This window comes from Geotrypetes seraphini, chromosome 6, assembly GCF_902459505.1.
Source record: "Geotrypetes seraphini chromosome 6, aGeoSer1.1, whole genome shotgun sequence".
Lineage (NCBI taxonomy): Eukaryota > Metazoa > Chordata > Amphibia > Gymnophiona > Dermophiidae > Geotrypetes > Geotrypetes seraphini.
The window spans coordinates 76737097-76754447 of record NC_047089.1 but is presented as its reverse complement, the minus strand read 5'-3'; the positions used below and the strand labels follow the sequence as shown (position 1 = coordinate 76754447).

The 17351-nt window shown below is 42.7% G+C and overlaps 1 protein-coding gene across 5 annotated transcripts in view; it reads left to right on the top strand.

Moving 5' to 3' along the window:
* Positions 1 to 17351, top strand: part of DIAPH3 (diaphanous related formin 3) — a 394284-nt gene that overhangs the window by 51642 nt on the left and 325291 nt on the right. For all 5 annotated transcript variants that reach the window (XM_033949909.1, XM_033949907.1, XM_033949908.1 and 2 more), the window contains one exon: positions 9325 to 9430. In XM_033949909.1, the coding sequence (XP_033805800.1) occupies positions 9325 to 9430 (106 nt within the window). The remainder of the gene's footprint in view (positions 1 to 9324; positions 9431 to 17351) is intronic.

Below are 17351 nucleotides of genomic sequence, written 5' to 3'. Positions count from 1 at the left end.
GAGTACAGGCTGTTAGAGCCTGTGAGGCAAATTGGAGAAGGTTTGAAAAGTAGGGGTTTCAAGGTTTCTGCAAGTTGCCCTGTCTTCCCCCACCTGGTAAATGCAAAAATCGCCATTTTTTGATATTGGTAAGTGTAAAAAATATTGCGATTTTGGTGTGAATTTTTTCATGGTGGCCATCTTAGATTTGTAGCAATCTTTTTTTTCTAAAGCTCCTTGCTTCTCCAAAACTGCAATTTTTGCCTCAAAACTTGTTGGGATTGAGTCCTTGAGCTCTCCTCATGTGGATTCTTGCCAGGATTGCACAAATTTAGTGCTTTCAGAATGTCCTTGTGCCATCCTTGTGCCAAGCTTAGCCTCTCCCCTGCTGAAGCAGGTGACTAAATTCTTGGCTAGCCCGGAGGGTGGCTTTCTTTACTTTTGGGGCTTGGCATGGCTGCTAGCTCATGCACCTGGCTGTGGACAGTTTGCAGCCTAACAAACACAAAGTTAAGTAATCAAAGGGTGACTCTACCCCCCAGGTGCCAGACACTTTCAGAATATATGAACCATTTGTGGAACGAATTCAAAGCTGGCGTTCTTCCCCTGTGCAGTCCCAATCTGCCTCTGAGATATCTTGGTGGTGTTTCTCCTTTGGATATGTCTTTAGCTCAACCAGCCACTGTTCTCACGCTGTGTGAGCCTGATCTGGGGGATCCTGATGAGGATGATCAGCTTGCTAACCCCTTAGTGTAGCGATTTCCGGGACAGGAGATCAGGGACTCTGTGATGGATCTGGTCTTGGATCAGTATGACTCTACAGAAGGTGCTCTTAAGAAAGCCAGAGCCATATCACACTTGTATTCTCTGGCCACAGGCGTATTAGCAGCTTTTGAGTCAGCCCAGGGTGGATTCTTTGGTTGCGCAAGTGACTAAATGCACATCTCTACCCAGTGAAAGTGGTGTAGTGCAAAAGGATATGCTGGACTGCTGTGTAGATGTGGTGCATCAGAGACACTTTGGCACAGCTGATTTAGGCATCAAAGCTGTTGGTGATAGGAAGAAGAGCAAAAGTGGCATTTTGAGACTTAAAGATGGGAAGAAATATGAAGAAGCTAATAAAGAAAAGTCTAAATTGCTTAAGAAATATTTCTGTGCTGTGTTCATGGCTGAAGCGCCGGGAGCGGGACCGCAGAAGACAAACGCAAATAGAGATGGAGGAGTGATAGATCCTGATATTTTCAAAGGGTTGTGTTTGTGAGGTAAATTAAAGGTAGACAAAACGATGGGGCCAGATGGTGTACATTTGTGGGTGTTGAAGGAACTTAGGGAAGTTCTGGTGGCTTCGCTGACTGACCTTTTCAATGCTTCTCTAGAGTTGGGAGTAGTACTGGAGGACTGGAGAAGGGTGAATGTAGTCCCTCTCCATAAAAGTGGAAATAAGGAAGAAGTAGGGAACTATAGACCGGTAAATCTGACTTCTATGGTAAGCAAATTAATGGAAATGCTTTTAAAACAGAGAATAGTGAAGTTTCTGGAATCCAGTGGATTACAGGACCGGAGGCAACATGGATTCACTAGAGGTAGGTCTTGTCAGACGAAGCTGATCAGTTTCTTTACTGGATGACCAGAGAGTTGGATAGAGGGAGTGCACTAGATGCATAATTAGAGTTTTGCAAAGCTTTTGACAGTGTTCCACACAGATATCTACTAAATAAACTGAGTGCTCTCGAGATGGGTACCAAAGTAACGGGCTGGGTCAGGAACTGGTTGAGTGGAAGGCGACAAAGAGTAGTGGTCAATGGAGATCGCTCTGAGGAAAGGGATATTACCAGTGGTGTGCCTCAAAGTTCTGTTCTTGGGGCTGTTCTTTTAAACATTTTTATAAACGATATGCTGATGGGCTGTCAAAAGAACATAAGAATAGCCTTACTGGGTCAGCCCAGTGGTTCATCAAGCCCAGTAGCCCATTCTCATGGTGGCCAATTCAGGTCACTAGTACCTAGCCAAAACCCAAAGAGTAGCAACATTCCATGCTACTGATTTAGGGCAAGCAGTGTCTTTCTGAATAACAGACTATGGACTTTTCCTCCATTAAATTGTCCAAACCTTTCTTAAAACCAGCTACGCTATTCACTCTTACCACAACTTCTGGCAATGAGTTCCGGAGCTTAACTATTCTCCGAGTGAAAAAATATATTGTCCTATTGCTTTTAAAAGTATTTTCCTATAAGTTCGAGTGTCCCCTAGTCTTTGTAATTTTTGAGGAATAAAAAATCGACCTACTAATACCCGTTCTGCTCCACTCAGAATTTTGTAGACTTCAATCATATCTCTCCTTTGTTATCTTGGTTGCTCTTCTTTGAACCTTTTCTAGTGCTGCTATATCTTTCTTGAGATAAGGAGACCAGAATTGAACTCAATACTCCAGGTGAGGTCGCACCATGGAGCGATACAGAAGCATTATAACATTCTTAGTCTTGTTAACCATCCCTTTCAAAATAATTCCTAGCATCTTTGCTTTTTTGGCTGCTGATGCACAGTGGGCGGAAGGTTTCATTGTATTGTCTACAATGACACCCAGATCCTTTTCTTAGACGTTAACCCCCAAGGTGGACCCTAGCATCTGGTAACTGTGATTTGAGTTATTCTTCTCATTGTGCATCACTTTGCATTTGTCCATATTAAATTTCATCTGCCACTTGGACACCTAGTCTTCCAGTTTCCTAAGGTCTGCCTGCAATTTTTCACAATCTATATGCGTTTTAACATCTTTGAACAGTTTATTGTTATTTTCAAATTTAATCATATCACTTGTCGTCCCAATTTCCAGATCATGTATAAATAAGTTAAATAGCACCGTTCCCAGTACAGATCCCTGTGGTACTCCACTGTTTCTCTCCTGCATTGAGAAAAATGACCATTTATCCCTACTCTCTGTTTTCTATCTGATAAATTCCTAATCCAGAACTGAACTTTGCCACCTATCCCATGACCCTTTAATTTTCTCAGGAGCCTCTCATGAGGAACTTTGTCAAAAGCTTTCTGAAACTACATCAACTGACTTTTATCCACATGTTTATTCACACCTTCAAAGAAGTCAAGCAAATTGGTGAGGCAAGATCTCCCTCGGCTGAACCCATGCTGACTGTCTCATTAAATTATGTTTGTCTACGTGTTCCACAATTTTATTTTTTATAATTGTTTCCACCATTTTGCCCATCACTGAAGTCAGGCTTACTGGTCTGTAATATCCCGGATCTTTCTTAGAATCCTTTAAAAAAAATTGGCATAACATTCAATGTGGTAACTATGGACCCCAGAACTTGAAGATAGTCCCATGCCAAAGGAGCCAGCTACTCCAGAAGAGAAGAAATCTGGGCACACAGTTTCTGCCTGTGGGCTTTGAAGGGGCACATATATTCCTTGTAAGTTTTCTATTTCAACTGCTGAAAACAGGTTGTATGTGCCAAGAAATCACAAGACCATTTTCTCTTTGTGTTCTGAGCTCTGTGTCTTACATCTTGTGCTTTAGAGAGATAAGAAGCATTGCTAGACCTTAGATGGAAACTTCCCACTAAAACCCCCCTTACATTTGCTATCTCTTCTTAATGTATCCTGTTACCAAATATGGTCTTTCCTATAGTCATATGCTGAAAAAACTGACCCATGTATAAAAATGGATGAAAAACTCATAATAAATGGACAATTTCTTTGGGACAAACCTGAGCTTGAGCATCCTTTCTTCCTAAAGAGACTGTCCCCCAGATGCATCTAACTTACAAACGACAGAGCGTGTGAGGCAGTATCAGGACCAGAACATTTTCAGGCTTCTGGTAGATAGATGAGGCCCACAGCCGTGTCGAAGAGGATTCCAAGATATTCCAGCAATTGTGTGGGTGTCAGATTGCTCTTTAGGTAGTGCACAATCCAGGCCAGGTCCTCCAGCACCTGGAACACCTGCTCCACCTTGCGCTATCCCTCGGACAACAAAGGAGCTCTGATCAGTCGTCTGAGTAAGGGCGAATCTGAAGATCCATTTTCCTTGGTGAAGGTCCGAGGAGCTGCCGCCAGCCCATTAGGCAGAGGTGAGAATTGGTAATGTTGTTCCAGAACATGAAGTCACAAGAATTTACGGTGGGCTGGAAAAATGTTAATATGCAAATACACCTCCGTGAGATCCAGAGAAGCAAGAAACTCTACCGAGATCACTGTTGCAATAACAGAGTATGTGGTCTCCTTGCAAAAGCATGGAACCTCGAGAGCCGCATTCACGTGCTGAAGATCCAGAATAGGCCTCCAATCTTCAGAGCCTTTCTTCGGCACAATAAAGTATATAGAGTATCTGCCTGAACCCGAGTACAGGTGGCACTGGCTCCAGCTCTATAGCTTGAATATCCAGTTAGCGCTGAACGATGGCTTGAACCTTGAGGGCTTTGTCCGGGAAACCTGTAGGAGAGTCCACAAACCAATCCACCAGAGGCCAGGCAAATTCCAGCTTGTAGGTCAACCAAATAATATCTAAGACCCACTAGTCATACTAGTCTGTAGAGGACCATCCCTCAGCCTGGCGTCATTATGTCTCTTTGGCAGAGGGTGCAGAACGAGAGGTGGAAGGATGGGATAGCTTGTAGCCAGCATACTGTCATCAGACGCCCTGAGAAAAATCTCTGTGACATGGTACTTGCAAACAGGCGAGATCACTGGGAGCCACGAAAATTAGAAACATGATGGTAGATAAAGGCCAAATAGCTGAGCCAGTCTGCCCATCCGCAGTAACCAATATCTCTTCATCTAAGTGTTCCTATGTGCCTATCCCAAGCTTTCTGGAATTCAGGACACAGTCTGTCTCCACCACCTCTTTCAGAAGACTGTTCTGCGCATCTACAACTCTTTCTATTAAAAAGTATTTCCTTAGATTACTCCTGAGCCTAATCACTTCTTAACTTCATCCTATGCCCTCTCATTCTAAAGCTTCCTTTCAAATGAAACATTTACGCCATGTAGGTAAACATCTCTATCATATCTCCCCTCTCCCACTTTTCCTCCAAAGTATACATACTGAGCTCTTTAAGTCTGTTCCCATAAGCCTTATGATGAAGGCCATGCACAATTTTAATAGCCTTCCTCTGGACCAACTCGATCCTTTTTATGTTTTTTGAAGGTGTGGCCTCCAGAATTATACACAATATTCTAAATGAGGTCTCACCAAAGTCTTATACAGGGTCATAAATACCTTCTTTTCCCTACTTGTCATACCTCTCCCTATGCACCCTAGCTTTCTTCTAGCTTTTGCCGTCACCTTTTCAATCTGTTTGGCCACCTTAAGACCATCACATACTATCACACCCAAATACTGCTCTTCTGTCATGCATATAAGTTCTTTACCCCCCTAAACTGTACCATTCCTTGGGTTTTTACAGCCCAAATGCATGACCTTGCATTCTTTTAGCATTAAATTTTAGCTGCCAAATTTTAGATCATTCTTCAAGCTTCACTAGGTCTTTCTTCATGTTATTCACACCATCTGGGGCGTCTATTCTTTTGTAGATTTTGGTATCATCCACAAAGAAGCAAATGTTACCCAACAGATACCTGAAGACTGGAGGGTCGCCAATGTTATGCCAATTTTTTTAAAGGATTCTAAGAAAGATCTGGGATATTACAGACCAGTAAGCCTGACTTCAGTGATGGGCAAAATGGTGGTTAACATTACTATTTGATTTTATTTCTTGAGCAGAACAGTTTGATTTTGAGCCTGTTTGTTACAGGTATCTCTATTTCACGTTTATTTGGTGGCTCTCAGTGCTTGAGTACTAACTGCAGGTGGAGCTAAGGAGCCCAGAGAAGTACAGCAGAGGTAAAAGGAAAAATCCGAATTGGATTCCTTCTGCAGATGGTACATGGCACTACCCATCTGTCTAGAATGTCTTACCTATCTACTGGAAAAGAGCTTACCAGGGTAAGTACATAATCTTTCTTTAAGATTTAATCATTGAAGAGTGAGCACCGTTGTTTCTAGGAGAGAAATATAATACGTTATTTACTTTTGATGTAGCGACAAACACATTTTAATTTGTGTATGAATTCTGAAATGTCACCATGAGAACTGAAAGGATAAATAATATAGGGGCCATTGATTTAAGGTGACAATTTTGGATTAGATTGAAATTGTTCAGATTGATTTTCAAATTGTTGTACTTGGCGAGATGGTGAGGGAGTATCAGAAGCTCTACCTGTGCTTTGTCACCTGCCGGGGTCTCAAGAAGCTTGCGAAAGACCACCGACAGGTGGCAGCACGACCCTGGCGTGGCTCCCAATGTGGAAGACCTCACTGGTGTCCCAATACTTTGGGCTTCGCAACAATAAAGCACAGCGAGCCACGTCAAATCAAAAACAATGTCCAAAGTTTAATTTATCTCCAAAACCCAATGAGTAGAAAACCAAAAATCATATAAAGAAGCACTAGTGCATAAGCTTCCTTTTTCTCCAAAGAAAAAAAAAACAGATTTTTATCTTTCAAACAGTTCAATGAAAGCACAGCAGTGTTTAGGATAGGTAAGTTCACAGTCAAGGTTCTAGGGCTTCACCCTGCCCTGAACCACAGTCTCAGTAAGAGCACAACACTAGTCCCGAAAAGAAGTCCTCAAGAATACTCTTGAGTCCTGGACTTTCAATCCAAAAATCCGGTTTCTTCACCAGGCACTCACATTTCACATGGTAAGGCAAACTTCAATCATGAAAAGGAAAAAGAAATAAAGCCTTACTACAGGCTCTTGTTATTCCAGCAATAATCAGTTTCAGTCCTTCCCACTGTTGGGCCACAGAATTGCTGGTTCCCCTTTTTTATTACTCAGCTTTAACAAGCTCCCTCTGAATCCCAACCCTCAGATCTTCAGGGCTCCTACCCCAATTCTGTAAGTCCTTGGAACTGAGATAGCTAACAGGGAAAACTGCTTCACAAGCCAGAAAACTTTCTTCAGTTTCTCTGGGCTTTTGCACAGCTGGAGTGCAGCAACGTAATCAAGCTGGTGCAGCACTGCTCTGAGCCTGGCTTTACACACCAAACAACCAAAAAATAGTTTTCTATCAATCTTCACCACTATATTCTTATACAGCTCCGTACCTTCAGTACTTAGTGAGAAGCTGCCAAGCTCACATCCATGGCTTCCTCGATGTCAGCTTCAGGCATTGTCCAATCATCCGTGTCCATATTTTCTGGAATACCCAGTTGCTCTGCTGGCTCCTGAGCAATGGAATCCTCACACTCCATGTGTTCCTGAGCGAGGTCTGGCCTTTGCCTGGCCCAGAGAACCTTCTCTGCCAGGTCCTCGTGTGCAGCCTGTCTTACTGCCTTGGAGAGCTGCTTAAGAGTCTTTGGGCCACACCCTGTACTAGGTGTGTGTGTGCCTGGCTTTCGTGCTCTTGGGCTCCCCCCCAGGTTGCTGGGCAGAATACCATTGGGAGCCTGATTAAACCTCTTAGTGTAGCTGGGGTTTTTACTGGGCCGTGGAGCTAACTTGTATTCTGGCTCCTGATCAGGTTCAGATGGCTCAGGATAGGCAGCTCTGCTTTCGGTATCCCCTGCCTGTTCATCCTCGATCACTCCCTGGTCTCGGGCACAGGTTTTAAGCTGGGGTTTCCCTCGGACATGACCGTCTCGGGGAGCGGAAATGTCACAGCTTCATTGATTATACCAAGGCTTTTGACTGTGTTGAACATGACAAGCTTTGGAGATACGTTTCCAATAAACAGGGACAATGTAGCAATTGAGAGTCAGAAAGTAGCTGGAGATACGCAAATTATACTACCCTCCTGGCAGAATGAGAAGGACCTCAAGACGTTGATCCTAAAGCTGAAGGTAGAAAGCGAGAAGATGGGACTTTACCTGAAGACCAAAATCATAACTACCACATAAAGATCAATGATGAAGAAATAGAAGTGGTTGATAGATTTTTTTTCCTTGGGTCCCTCATTAATCACAATGGCAGTTTGATAGCAGAGATCAAGCGTTGATTAGCACTGGGGTGTGCAGCCATGGTGAACATGAACCAAATATGGATGTGCAAGGATGTTTCAGTCACCATTAAACAAAGACTAATTACTGCCATTGTGTTCTCAATCACAACATATGACTGCAAGACATGGACATTCATGAAAGCAGATAGAAGAAAAATTGATGCCTTTGAGCTGTGGTGCTGGAGAAAACTTCTACAAATCCCATGAACAGCTAGGATCACCAACAAAGATGATGTTGATCATATAAACCCAGAGTTGTCCCTGGAAAGAAAAATTACCAGATAGAAACTGACCTATTTTGGACATGTGATGAGGGTGAATTCACTAGAAAAGGAGGTGCTACTTGGAATGGTCTATGGTAAATGGAAGCAGGGGAGACCAAAGGCCCATTGGCTGGATGGGAATGAACATCAAGCAATTGAAAGAAGCCATGGAAAACAGGGGAGCATGGCGAGGGCTGGCCTACATACCATATTTCCCCGAAAATAAGAAACTGTCTTATATTAATTTTGGGCCCAAAAAAGGCACTAGGTCTTATTTTCAGGGATGTCTTATTTTTTCAAGTACAATGATCATCTCTCCCTTCCTCCTCCACCCCAATTCTTCCTATTTCCTTTCTCTCTCCCACATGTGCATCTTTCCTCCCTTCTCACTCATCCCCTTGTGCAGTATCTTTCTATCCCTCCCTCCTATCCCTTATGCAGCAGAACCCTTGCACCTTCTATCCCTCCCTCCCATCCTATCCCTTGTGCAGCAGAACTCTTGCAGTTTTAATCCCTCCCTTCCTCCCATCCCCCCGTGTAGCATCTTTCTATCTCCCCGCCATGCATTCCCTCTCCCAGCCACCCCATTTCTCCCTCCCATCCGAATCGCGAGACTGAAATAAAAACCTTATAACAAACTGGCAGCATCAGCAGCAATCTAGACAGGCTGCTTTGCGACCTTCTATCGCCCAGGCGTTCCTCTGCTGTATTACTGATGTCATCAGCAATGTCATCAGCGATAGAAGGCCGCGAAGCAGCCTGTCTAGATTGCTGCTGGTTTGGTATAAGGTATTTATTTCAGTCTCGCAGTTCGGTTGGGAGGGAGAGATGAGGTGGGGGGAAGTGCTGCTGCTGCCGGTGACTATGCTTATTTTTGGGGGTAGGGCTTATATTAAGACCTACCCCGAAAATCATGCTAGGGCTTATTTTCGGGGAAACATGGTAGTATCCAAGGGTTGGACACGACTGAATGGATAGTAGTAGTAGTTACTTGGTCTTTACTTGATTGAAAAAAAAAAAACCCAAACATTTTCTGCCTATTAACTTTTCTGATTTCTTGTAGTCTTGAAAATATTTTGGAAGCTATAACCACATCAGCAGAAGAAAGAAATCTTGAAAGATTCTTTCCAATTGTTGAAGGTCTCTATGATAATTCTGTGCAGTTGCAGGTATGTTGGTTACTTATCAAAGAAAATTTGTTATGTATTTTAAGTTGGTGTTTTCAGTTTTGTTGAAATTATATAGTGAGAGGTGTAGTGTTTGGAAATGGGAGAGGGTAAAGTATGAGTCTTGCTGGATTTTAGTTTAGACTTAAAATTAGGGGCCTTTTTACTAAAGGTTAGTGTGCACTATCAAATATTAGTGTGCACTGCTTATGGCCCATTGGTATAAAATAGGGGACCCAGTATTTAGAGTAAGTTATGGTATGTTAGCATGTGCTAAGCTTTAGTAAAAGGTTCCCTTAGTTCATTATAAATTCATATGGTATCTACACAAAAACAGATAAGGCTATTGAATACAATAGCCAGCAAATAAAAAGGAAAAATTTGTCAAACAGCTCTTCTACATTTTAAGTGTCTTAGTTGATTGACACTAGCTTTATTTGGAAAAATCTTTAACTTTTGTCAACAAAAAGTAAATCTAATTCTGAAACAAAGGAGAAAATAAGTAATGCCCAAACTGTGATATGAATTTTATTATAATAATTTCTGGTGCACTAGGTGTGCCATTCTGGTCAGACAGGCAGTATCCCAGTGCTTGGGAGCCATGCAGAAGGAATCCTCTCCAGCTTTTGAATCCCTCCTCCTTCACTAGAGAGCTCTGCTATTCCTTCTGCACACGAGCTGGAAGGAGCCTTTCTGATCTGCTTTGTTTCTTTTTTTTTAATGGATTTGGTACTCAGAGTTCCCCTATTTTGAGGGTGCATCTCTGCCTGCGTGGAGGAGAAGCAGACTGAAGTCTGCAGCTGACAGGCAAATCCCTCTGTGGTATCTGTTGACCAACCTGCAGAAACCTTGTTAGAGTTCAGGGTCTGTTCCCCTTGTACCTTTGCTCGCCAACTGCATTATAGAGGTTTGAGTGCAGACTGTCAGGCATCTGTAGGAGGCACAGTGGGGTTTTGCAGGGTGCTGGCTGTGTTTTGCCTCCACCCTTTCGTGTCTGCGGGGATTTGAGGTTCAGTCAGACATTGGTCTGACTGGCAGCCCAAAGTTAGCATTGGAGTAGCAGTTCCATTGAGGCGGTGACTTCTCCTAGATCCAGCTACCTTTGGAGCTGAGGCAGGCTGCAGTATATTAACAACACAGGCCAGAATGAATAAGGCTGTTACTGTCTAAGGAAGGGTCTTTAAAACCTTTTTTTTTTTCTAGGTTTCTTCCCCTTCCCTTAGGTTTCCTCACCTCCAAAGTCATAAAATTGCAGGGTTTTTATTTTGAAGTGTTTGGAACAGTTTTTTGGCACCAAAACACTGCCATAGCGGCCATCTTGAATTCCCTCCCATACACACACACACACTTATTTATTTATTTAAGTTTTACGTAAGCTTCAAATCACCTCTTTTTGTCTCCAATCTGGCATGGATGGAGTCCTCGGGCTCCTTTACTCCTAATTCAAGACTCCTGTAGAGATTATAAACTGCAGTTAGAATTATATTCTCAGTTCACAAATATGAAAGGATTATGCTCTCAAACTAAGATTTTACTGTATTTAGTTTTTAGAAAGCTTTTAAAAAAAAGTTTTATTAAAGAAATTTTTGAACTGATTTGTTTTTGATTTTTTTCAATATTGCCTGTAACTGGATTTGTTTCCGGTCATCTGCTTTATTGTAAACTGCCTGAAACTCATATGGGCTATGGTAGAATATAAAAAACTTTCAGTGTGATTGTATGTGATGATCTTAAGGTGGCCAAATAGGTTGAAAAGGTGATAGCGAAAGCTAGAAGAATGTTAAGTTGAATAGTGAGAGGTATGGCCAGTAGGAAAATGGAAGTATTAATGCATCTGTATAAGACTAGTGAGACCTCATTAGAATATTGTGTACAATTCTTGAGGCCGCACTTTCAAAAAAAATAAAAAGGATGTAGTCGGTCCAGAGGAAGGCTACTAAAATGGTGTGTGGTCTTCGTGATAAGGGGACAGACTAAAAGATCTCAAGATATTCCAGAAGTCAGTCCCTTCGGCATGGGACTACCTGCAGGTTCTGGGTTCATCCTCAATCTCTCTGACGGGAGTTCATTGCCTCCTGGATTGTGGTCACGACGGATGCCAGCCTTCATGGCTGGGGAGCTCACTGCAATCGTCATCCCCTTCAGGCTGTTGGAATTTGTCGCAGAGGAAGTGGTCGATCAACCATCTGGAGCTCAGGGGTATTCGTCTGGCCTTGAAAGACTTGCAGAGGACCCTTGAGGGACAGGCAGTCCGGAGCTTTTCTGACAATGCGACGGTAGTAGCCTAAGTCAATCGTCAGTCCGGAGCTTTTCTGACAATGCGATGGCAGTAGCCTAAGTCAATCGTCAAGGAGGAACCAAGCGCTCTCCATTAGCTCAGGAGGACTGTCTTCTTTTCCTTTGGGCGGAACTTCATCTTCTGGTGCTGACGGTGGCACATGTGGCCAGAGTGGACAACTTTCAAACAGACTTCCTCAGCCGTCAGACTCTGGATCCGGGCAAGTGGGCCCTGTTGCAAAAAGCATTTCAGGCAATTGTGGGGGCAGCTCTGCCTCGACCATAGCGTGAAACAAGAAGGCGACACGCTTCTTAAGTCACAGATCCGAGTCAGCAAGCAAGCAGCTTGATGCGCTCGTGCAACCATGGCTTCATGAACGACTTCTATATGTCTTTCCACCCTGGGTTTGGAGGATCGCGTCTTATCTTGGTAGCTCCCGACTGGCCTCAAAGACAGTGGTAGGTGGATCTGATGCGGTTGCGCGTGGGATGCGGCCTGTGCCTGAGTGTCTTTCCGGACCTTGTCACTCAGGGCCCGGTAGCCATGGAAGATCCGGGTCGCTTTGCACTTACGTCTTGGCTCTTGTCCTCCGGAAATTATGAAAGCAGCTCCATTAGATTTTAAACTAAATTTGCTGAATTATTTGACTGATAATTTAAAGAATGGAAAATTCCTTATTAATAATGGTCGCATTATAATAACTCTGATTCCAAAAAATTGTAAAGAATCACTAGCATTAATAACTAATTATATACCAGTAGCATCCATTCCATTTTTTGTAAAAAAAAAAAAAAAAAAAAAAATTATGGAAGGATTGGTACATTTTCAACTAATGGAATATCTTGATCAGTTTTCTCTTTTGCATGAATCTCAATCTGGTTTTAGAACTTTGTTTAGCACTGAGACAGTAATTGCGGCCATTTTGGACAATTTGCATTCTTTATTTAGCAGGGGCCTTAATGCCTTGATCATGCAATTTGATATGAGTTCTGTATTTGATTTAGTGAACCATGGGAAATTGTTACAATGCTTGGATGCTATTGGCATCAGAGGAGAGGTGTTGGACTGGTTTCGGGGTTTTCTTGTGTCTCTCACCTATCAAGTACGTTTTAATTATCATCTTTCTGGTACTTGGATTAATTCTACTGTTTTTTTGTGTCTTCGCTGATATGTCTCAGTTCTCTTGCTGTGAACTGCACGGAATTTCCAGTTGGGTGGTATATAAGAAAATAAATTATTATTATTAATTCATCTGGCGTTCAGCAGGGGGTCTCCATTATCCCCATTGCTTTTTAATGTTTATATGTCATCTTTAGGTGTGCAATTGTCACAGCTGGGGATAAAGTTATTTAGTTAACGCAGATGATTTTACGATCATTATTCCATTTGTTACCTCTCTCTCTGAAGTCATTCTTAAGGCAACAGAAGAGTTAAATTTGATGGAGCAATGGATGACTGAATTTAGACTAAGGGCTCCTTTTACAAAGCTGCGTTAGGGGTTTAACACGCAGAATAGTGCGCGCTAGACCTTAACGCCAGCATTGAGCTGGCGTTATTTCTAGCCGCGTAGCGTGGGTTTAGTGCGCGCTAAAATCCTGCATGCGCTAAAAACGCTAGCGCACCTTAGTAAAATGAGCCCTAAAGCTTAATTCAAAAAAAACAAAATTTTTTTGTAGCTTCACCTACCCATTTGATACTAAAACATCAGTGTGTATCAATAAACTTAGCTATCCTATTGAATCTACTATGAAGGTTCTGGGTATAATACTTGACCAGGGTTTGACTATGAAGGACCAGGTGGACTCTGGTTAGAAAGGGTTTCTTTACTCTTTGGAAGCTTCGATCCATTGGAGCGTATTTTGATGTTTCATCATTTAGAATTTTGGTACAATCTCTTATATTAAGTCAACTTGATTACTGCAATATTGCCTACTTAGCAATTTATTAGAAGAATATGCAATGATTGCAAATGGTTCAAAATGCGGCGGTCAGGTTAATTTTCAGGTTGAAGAAATATGATCATATAATTCCTTCCTATCGAGTGCTGCACTGGTTGCCGATGGAGGTGCTTGTGAAGTTTGGTTGTTTTTGTTTTAAGGTTTTATTTGGTTTAGCTCCTAAATACATAACTGAGCTTTTCTCTTTTGCAACCAACAAACATAAGAGAAGCTCACACCTGAATTTTGTTTTTCCGCCGGTTAGAGGATGTAAACTTAAAAAAAATCATAAATATCTTTTTTCATATCGGGCAGCATTATGAGGCAAAGATCTAGAACAATTGTTTCTTCTTACTGATACTTATGGGGAATTTAGGAGACATCTAAAAACATATCTGTTTTTGAAGTACTTAGGTAGTTGATTTGTAGAATTTTATCATGCAATAATCAGATCTTTTTAGGGTTTTTTTTTTAGTTATTGGCTTTTACCTTTTTAGTTTTATTCAATTTATTGTATTTTTAACTATTGTAAACCGCATAGAACTTTACGGCCTTGTGGTATATAAACTGTTATTATTATTATTACTACTACTGAGCGCATGGCCTTAAAGCATAAAGACTATTTGGAACTTGTGATAGCTACGTTTCTTAGGACTAAGAAATTGTCCACGGTGTCAGCCTACGCTAAGGCTTAGAAGTCCTTCTAACATTGGTGTGCCTAGTAGCAAGGGGACCCTTATTTGGCTCCGATGTCAAGGGTCCTTGCTTTTCTCCAAGCTGGTCTGGATAAGGGCCTCACAGTGGTGTTTCTGTGAGTCGAGGTGGCTGATCTGTCCTGTTTTCGTCACCAGGACAGTCAGTTTTCTTTGGCGTTGCATCCAGATATGCATTTTTTGAAGGGGGCTCTTTGGGTCCGGCCGCCCGTTAAAAATCTGTTCCCGGCCTGGGACCTTAACGTGGTACAGTCTGGCCTTGCCAGAGCTCCCTTTGAGCCTCTTCAAGATGCTTCTCTCCTGGATTTAACCATCAAAACTGTTTTTTTTTCTAGTCGCCATCCCTTCTGCCCATAAGGTTTCTGAATTGCAGGCGTTGTCTTGTCAAGACCCTTTTCTCCGAATTTCAGAGACTAGAGTTTCTCTATAGACAGTTCCTTCTTTTTTGCCAAAGGTGGTTTTGGCTTTCCATGTCAGTCAGGAAGTGTTTGCCTGTTTTTCAGCTGACGGGTTCCAAACATCAGGATCCACTGTTGAAGTTGGACATGTGCAGGGTGCTGCTGTATTATTTGGAGGCCACTAACAAGTTTTGCCTTTCTGACCATCTGTTTGTGCTAACTTATTCTCTTTGGTGCGGTGCCCCTGCTTCTTAGGCCACAATCTCCAGGTGGATCCGTAGAACCATTTTGTCCACCTACATTTTTGCAGTGAAACAGTCCCCTATCTCAGTTAAGACACATTCTACCAGGAGTGTAGCTTCTTCATGGGCTGAATCTAGATCTGTTCCTCCTGAGGAGATTTGCGACATGGTTTTCTCTTCACATGTTTGCCAAGTCTCTCAGAGTGGATGTTGCTGCCAGGCGGGACTTGGCCTCAGGTCCTCGGTCTTGAGAGCCAGCGCAGCAAGCCCACCCTAGTTGTTTTTGGGGGACTGCTTTTGTACGTCCCTATGGTCTAGAATGTTTCACCTATTGCACTGGAAAAGGAGATTATGTAATTAACTTCATAAGCTCTTTTCCAGTAGATAGGTGAGACATTCTAGACCAGTGGTTCCCAACCCTGTCCTGGAGTACCCCCAGGTCAATTGGGTTTTCAGGCTAGCTCTAATGAATATGCATGAGAGAGATTTGCATATAATGGAAGTGACAGGCATGCAAATTTGCTCCATGCATATTCATTAGGGTTATCCTGAAAACCCAATTGGTCTGGGGGTCCTCCAGGACAGGGTTAGGAACCACTGTTCTAGACCCCCCCACACTGTTCTTGCCGTGCCTGCTTTCAGATACAGATTTCAGTCTCCTTATGTTTCTCCAGTCTCTTTCTTGGAGGGGTCAGCCCTTTCGGATTAGGAAGAATCTGTACATATGTTCAACCTGTTGTGGGAGTAGTTCTGAGCTCCTTTGAAGCCTATGTTGGCGGTTAATGGTACTGTTTGGTTGATTTGATTTGAGCAGAACAATAGTTTAGCCTGTTATAGGTGTCTCTACTTTACAGATGGGTGTGTCTCTCTATACTTGGATACTAACTGCTAGAGGGCGCTAAGCTTGTCTGTTAAGTACACTGGAGGCAGAGTGAAAAATTCAGAGTGGATCCCTTTTGAAGCACGCTGGTATGGGGAAATAACCCTATGGTCTAGAACAGGGATCTCAAAGTCCCTCCTTGAGGGCTGCAATCCAGTCAGGTTTTCAGGATTTCCCCAATGAATATGCATTGAAAGCAGTGCATGCACATAGATCTCATGCATATTCATTGGGGAAATCCTGAAAACCCGACTGGATTGCGGCCCTCATGGAGGGACTTTGAGACCCCTGGTCTAGAATGTCTCGCCTATCTACTGGAAAAAAGCTTACCAGGGTAAGTACATAATTCCATAATTTATAGTAAGTACGTAATCTCTTTTTTTAGGATACAGTGAGCTCTTTGAGAGAAACTTTTTCTTTTTTTTTTTTATTTTATGATTCCTAGACAGGGAAGCTGTATAGGTGCATATTAGCGGTCTGCACGGGTACGGGGATCGCGGGAATCCCATGGGTCCTGCGGGAATCCTCCCTAACTCATGGGACTCCCACGGGGACCCCCGTCTAGCCAACGGGACTCCCACGGGGATGGAAGACTTTGGAAGTAGGGTTCATCCATATAATATAATGGACACGTCAGCCTTAGTAAAAGAGGGGGTTTATAAGTTAATTACCTGAACAAGAAACAAAAAAAGGGTTCCACCAAAGAGATTCCACAAGGAAAACAGCAGCGCAAACACAAAAGAAACTGTGGAATTGATGATCCTGTCAGAAGTAATTGCTGCTTTTTATGGGGATGGGCTGGGATGGAGGTAATTCCTTGCGGGAATGGGTGGGGCGGAGAGGATCGTGACAGGGATGGGTAGGGACGGAGAGCATCGTGACGGGGACAGGTGGGGACGGAGAGGATCCTGGCGGGGATGGGTGGGTTGGATTTCTGTCCCCGCGCAACTCTCTAGTGCATATGCTCTTACTGTTTTATAAAGGCAACACATCCACATATCTGCTCCTATGCAATAGTTACCCAAAAACGTCTGTGCAAAAATATAGCTGCACCAAGACTGAAACATAGAAATATAATGGCAGATAAAGGCCAAATAGCCCATCTAGTCTACCCGTCCTCGGTAACCATTATCTTTTTCTCTCTCCGAGAGATCCTTCGTGCCTATCCCAGGCTCTTTTAAAGTCAGACTCTCTGTCTCAACCACTTCTTCTGGGAGACTGTTCCATGTTCCTTTCTGTAAAAATGTTTTTCCTTAGATTACTCTGGAGCCTATCACTGGAATGACTTTGGTTTCTACATGCTGGTAGAAATTGGAACAAATGAACATTTTTTAAGTGTAGATCCTACTTCCATTCTGCCCATTCTCCCCCATACGTGTGTATAACATAAAAGTATGTGCTTTTTTCAGCACCTAATTTTATGCAGAGTCCAGGAAAATTCAACATACTCCACACACATTTTTCATTCCCTTGTGC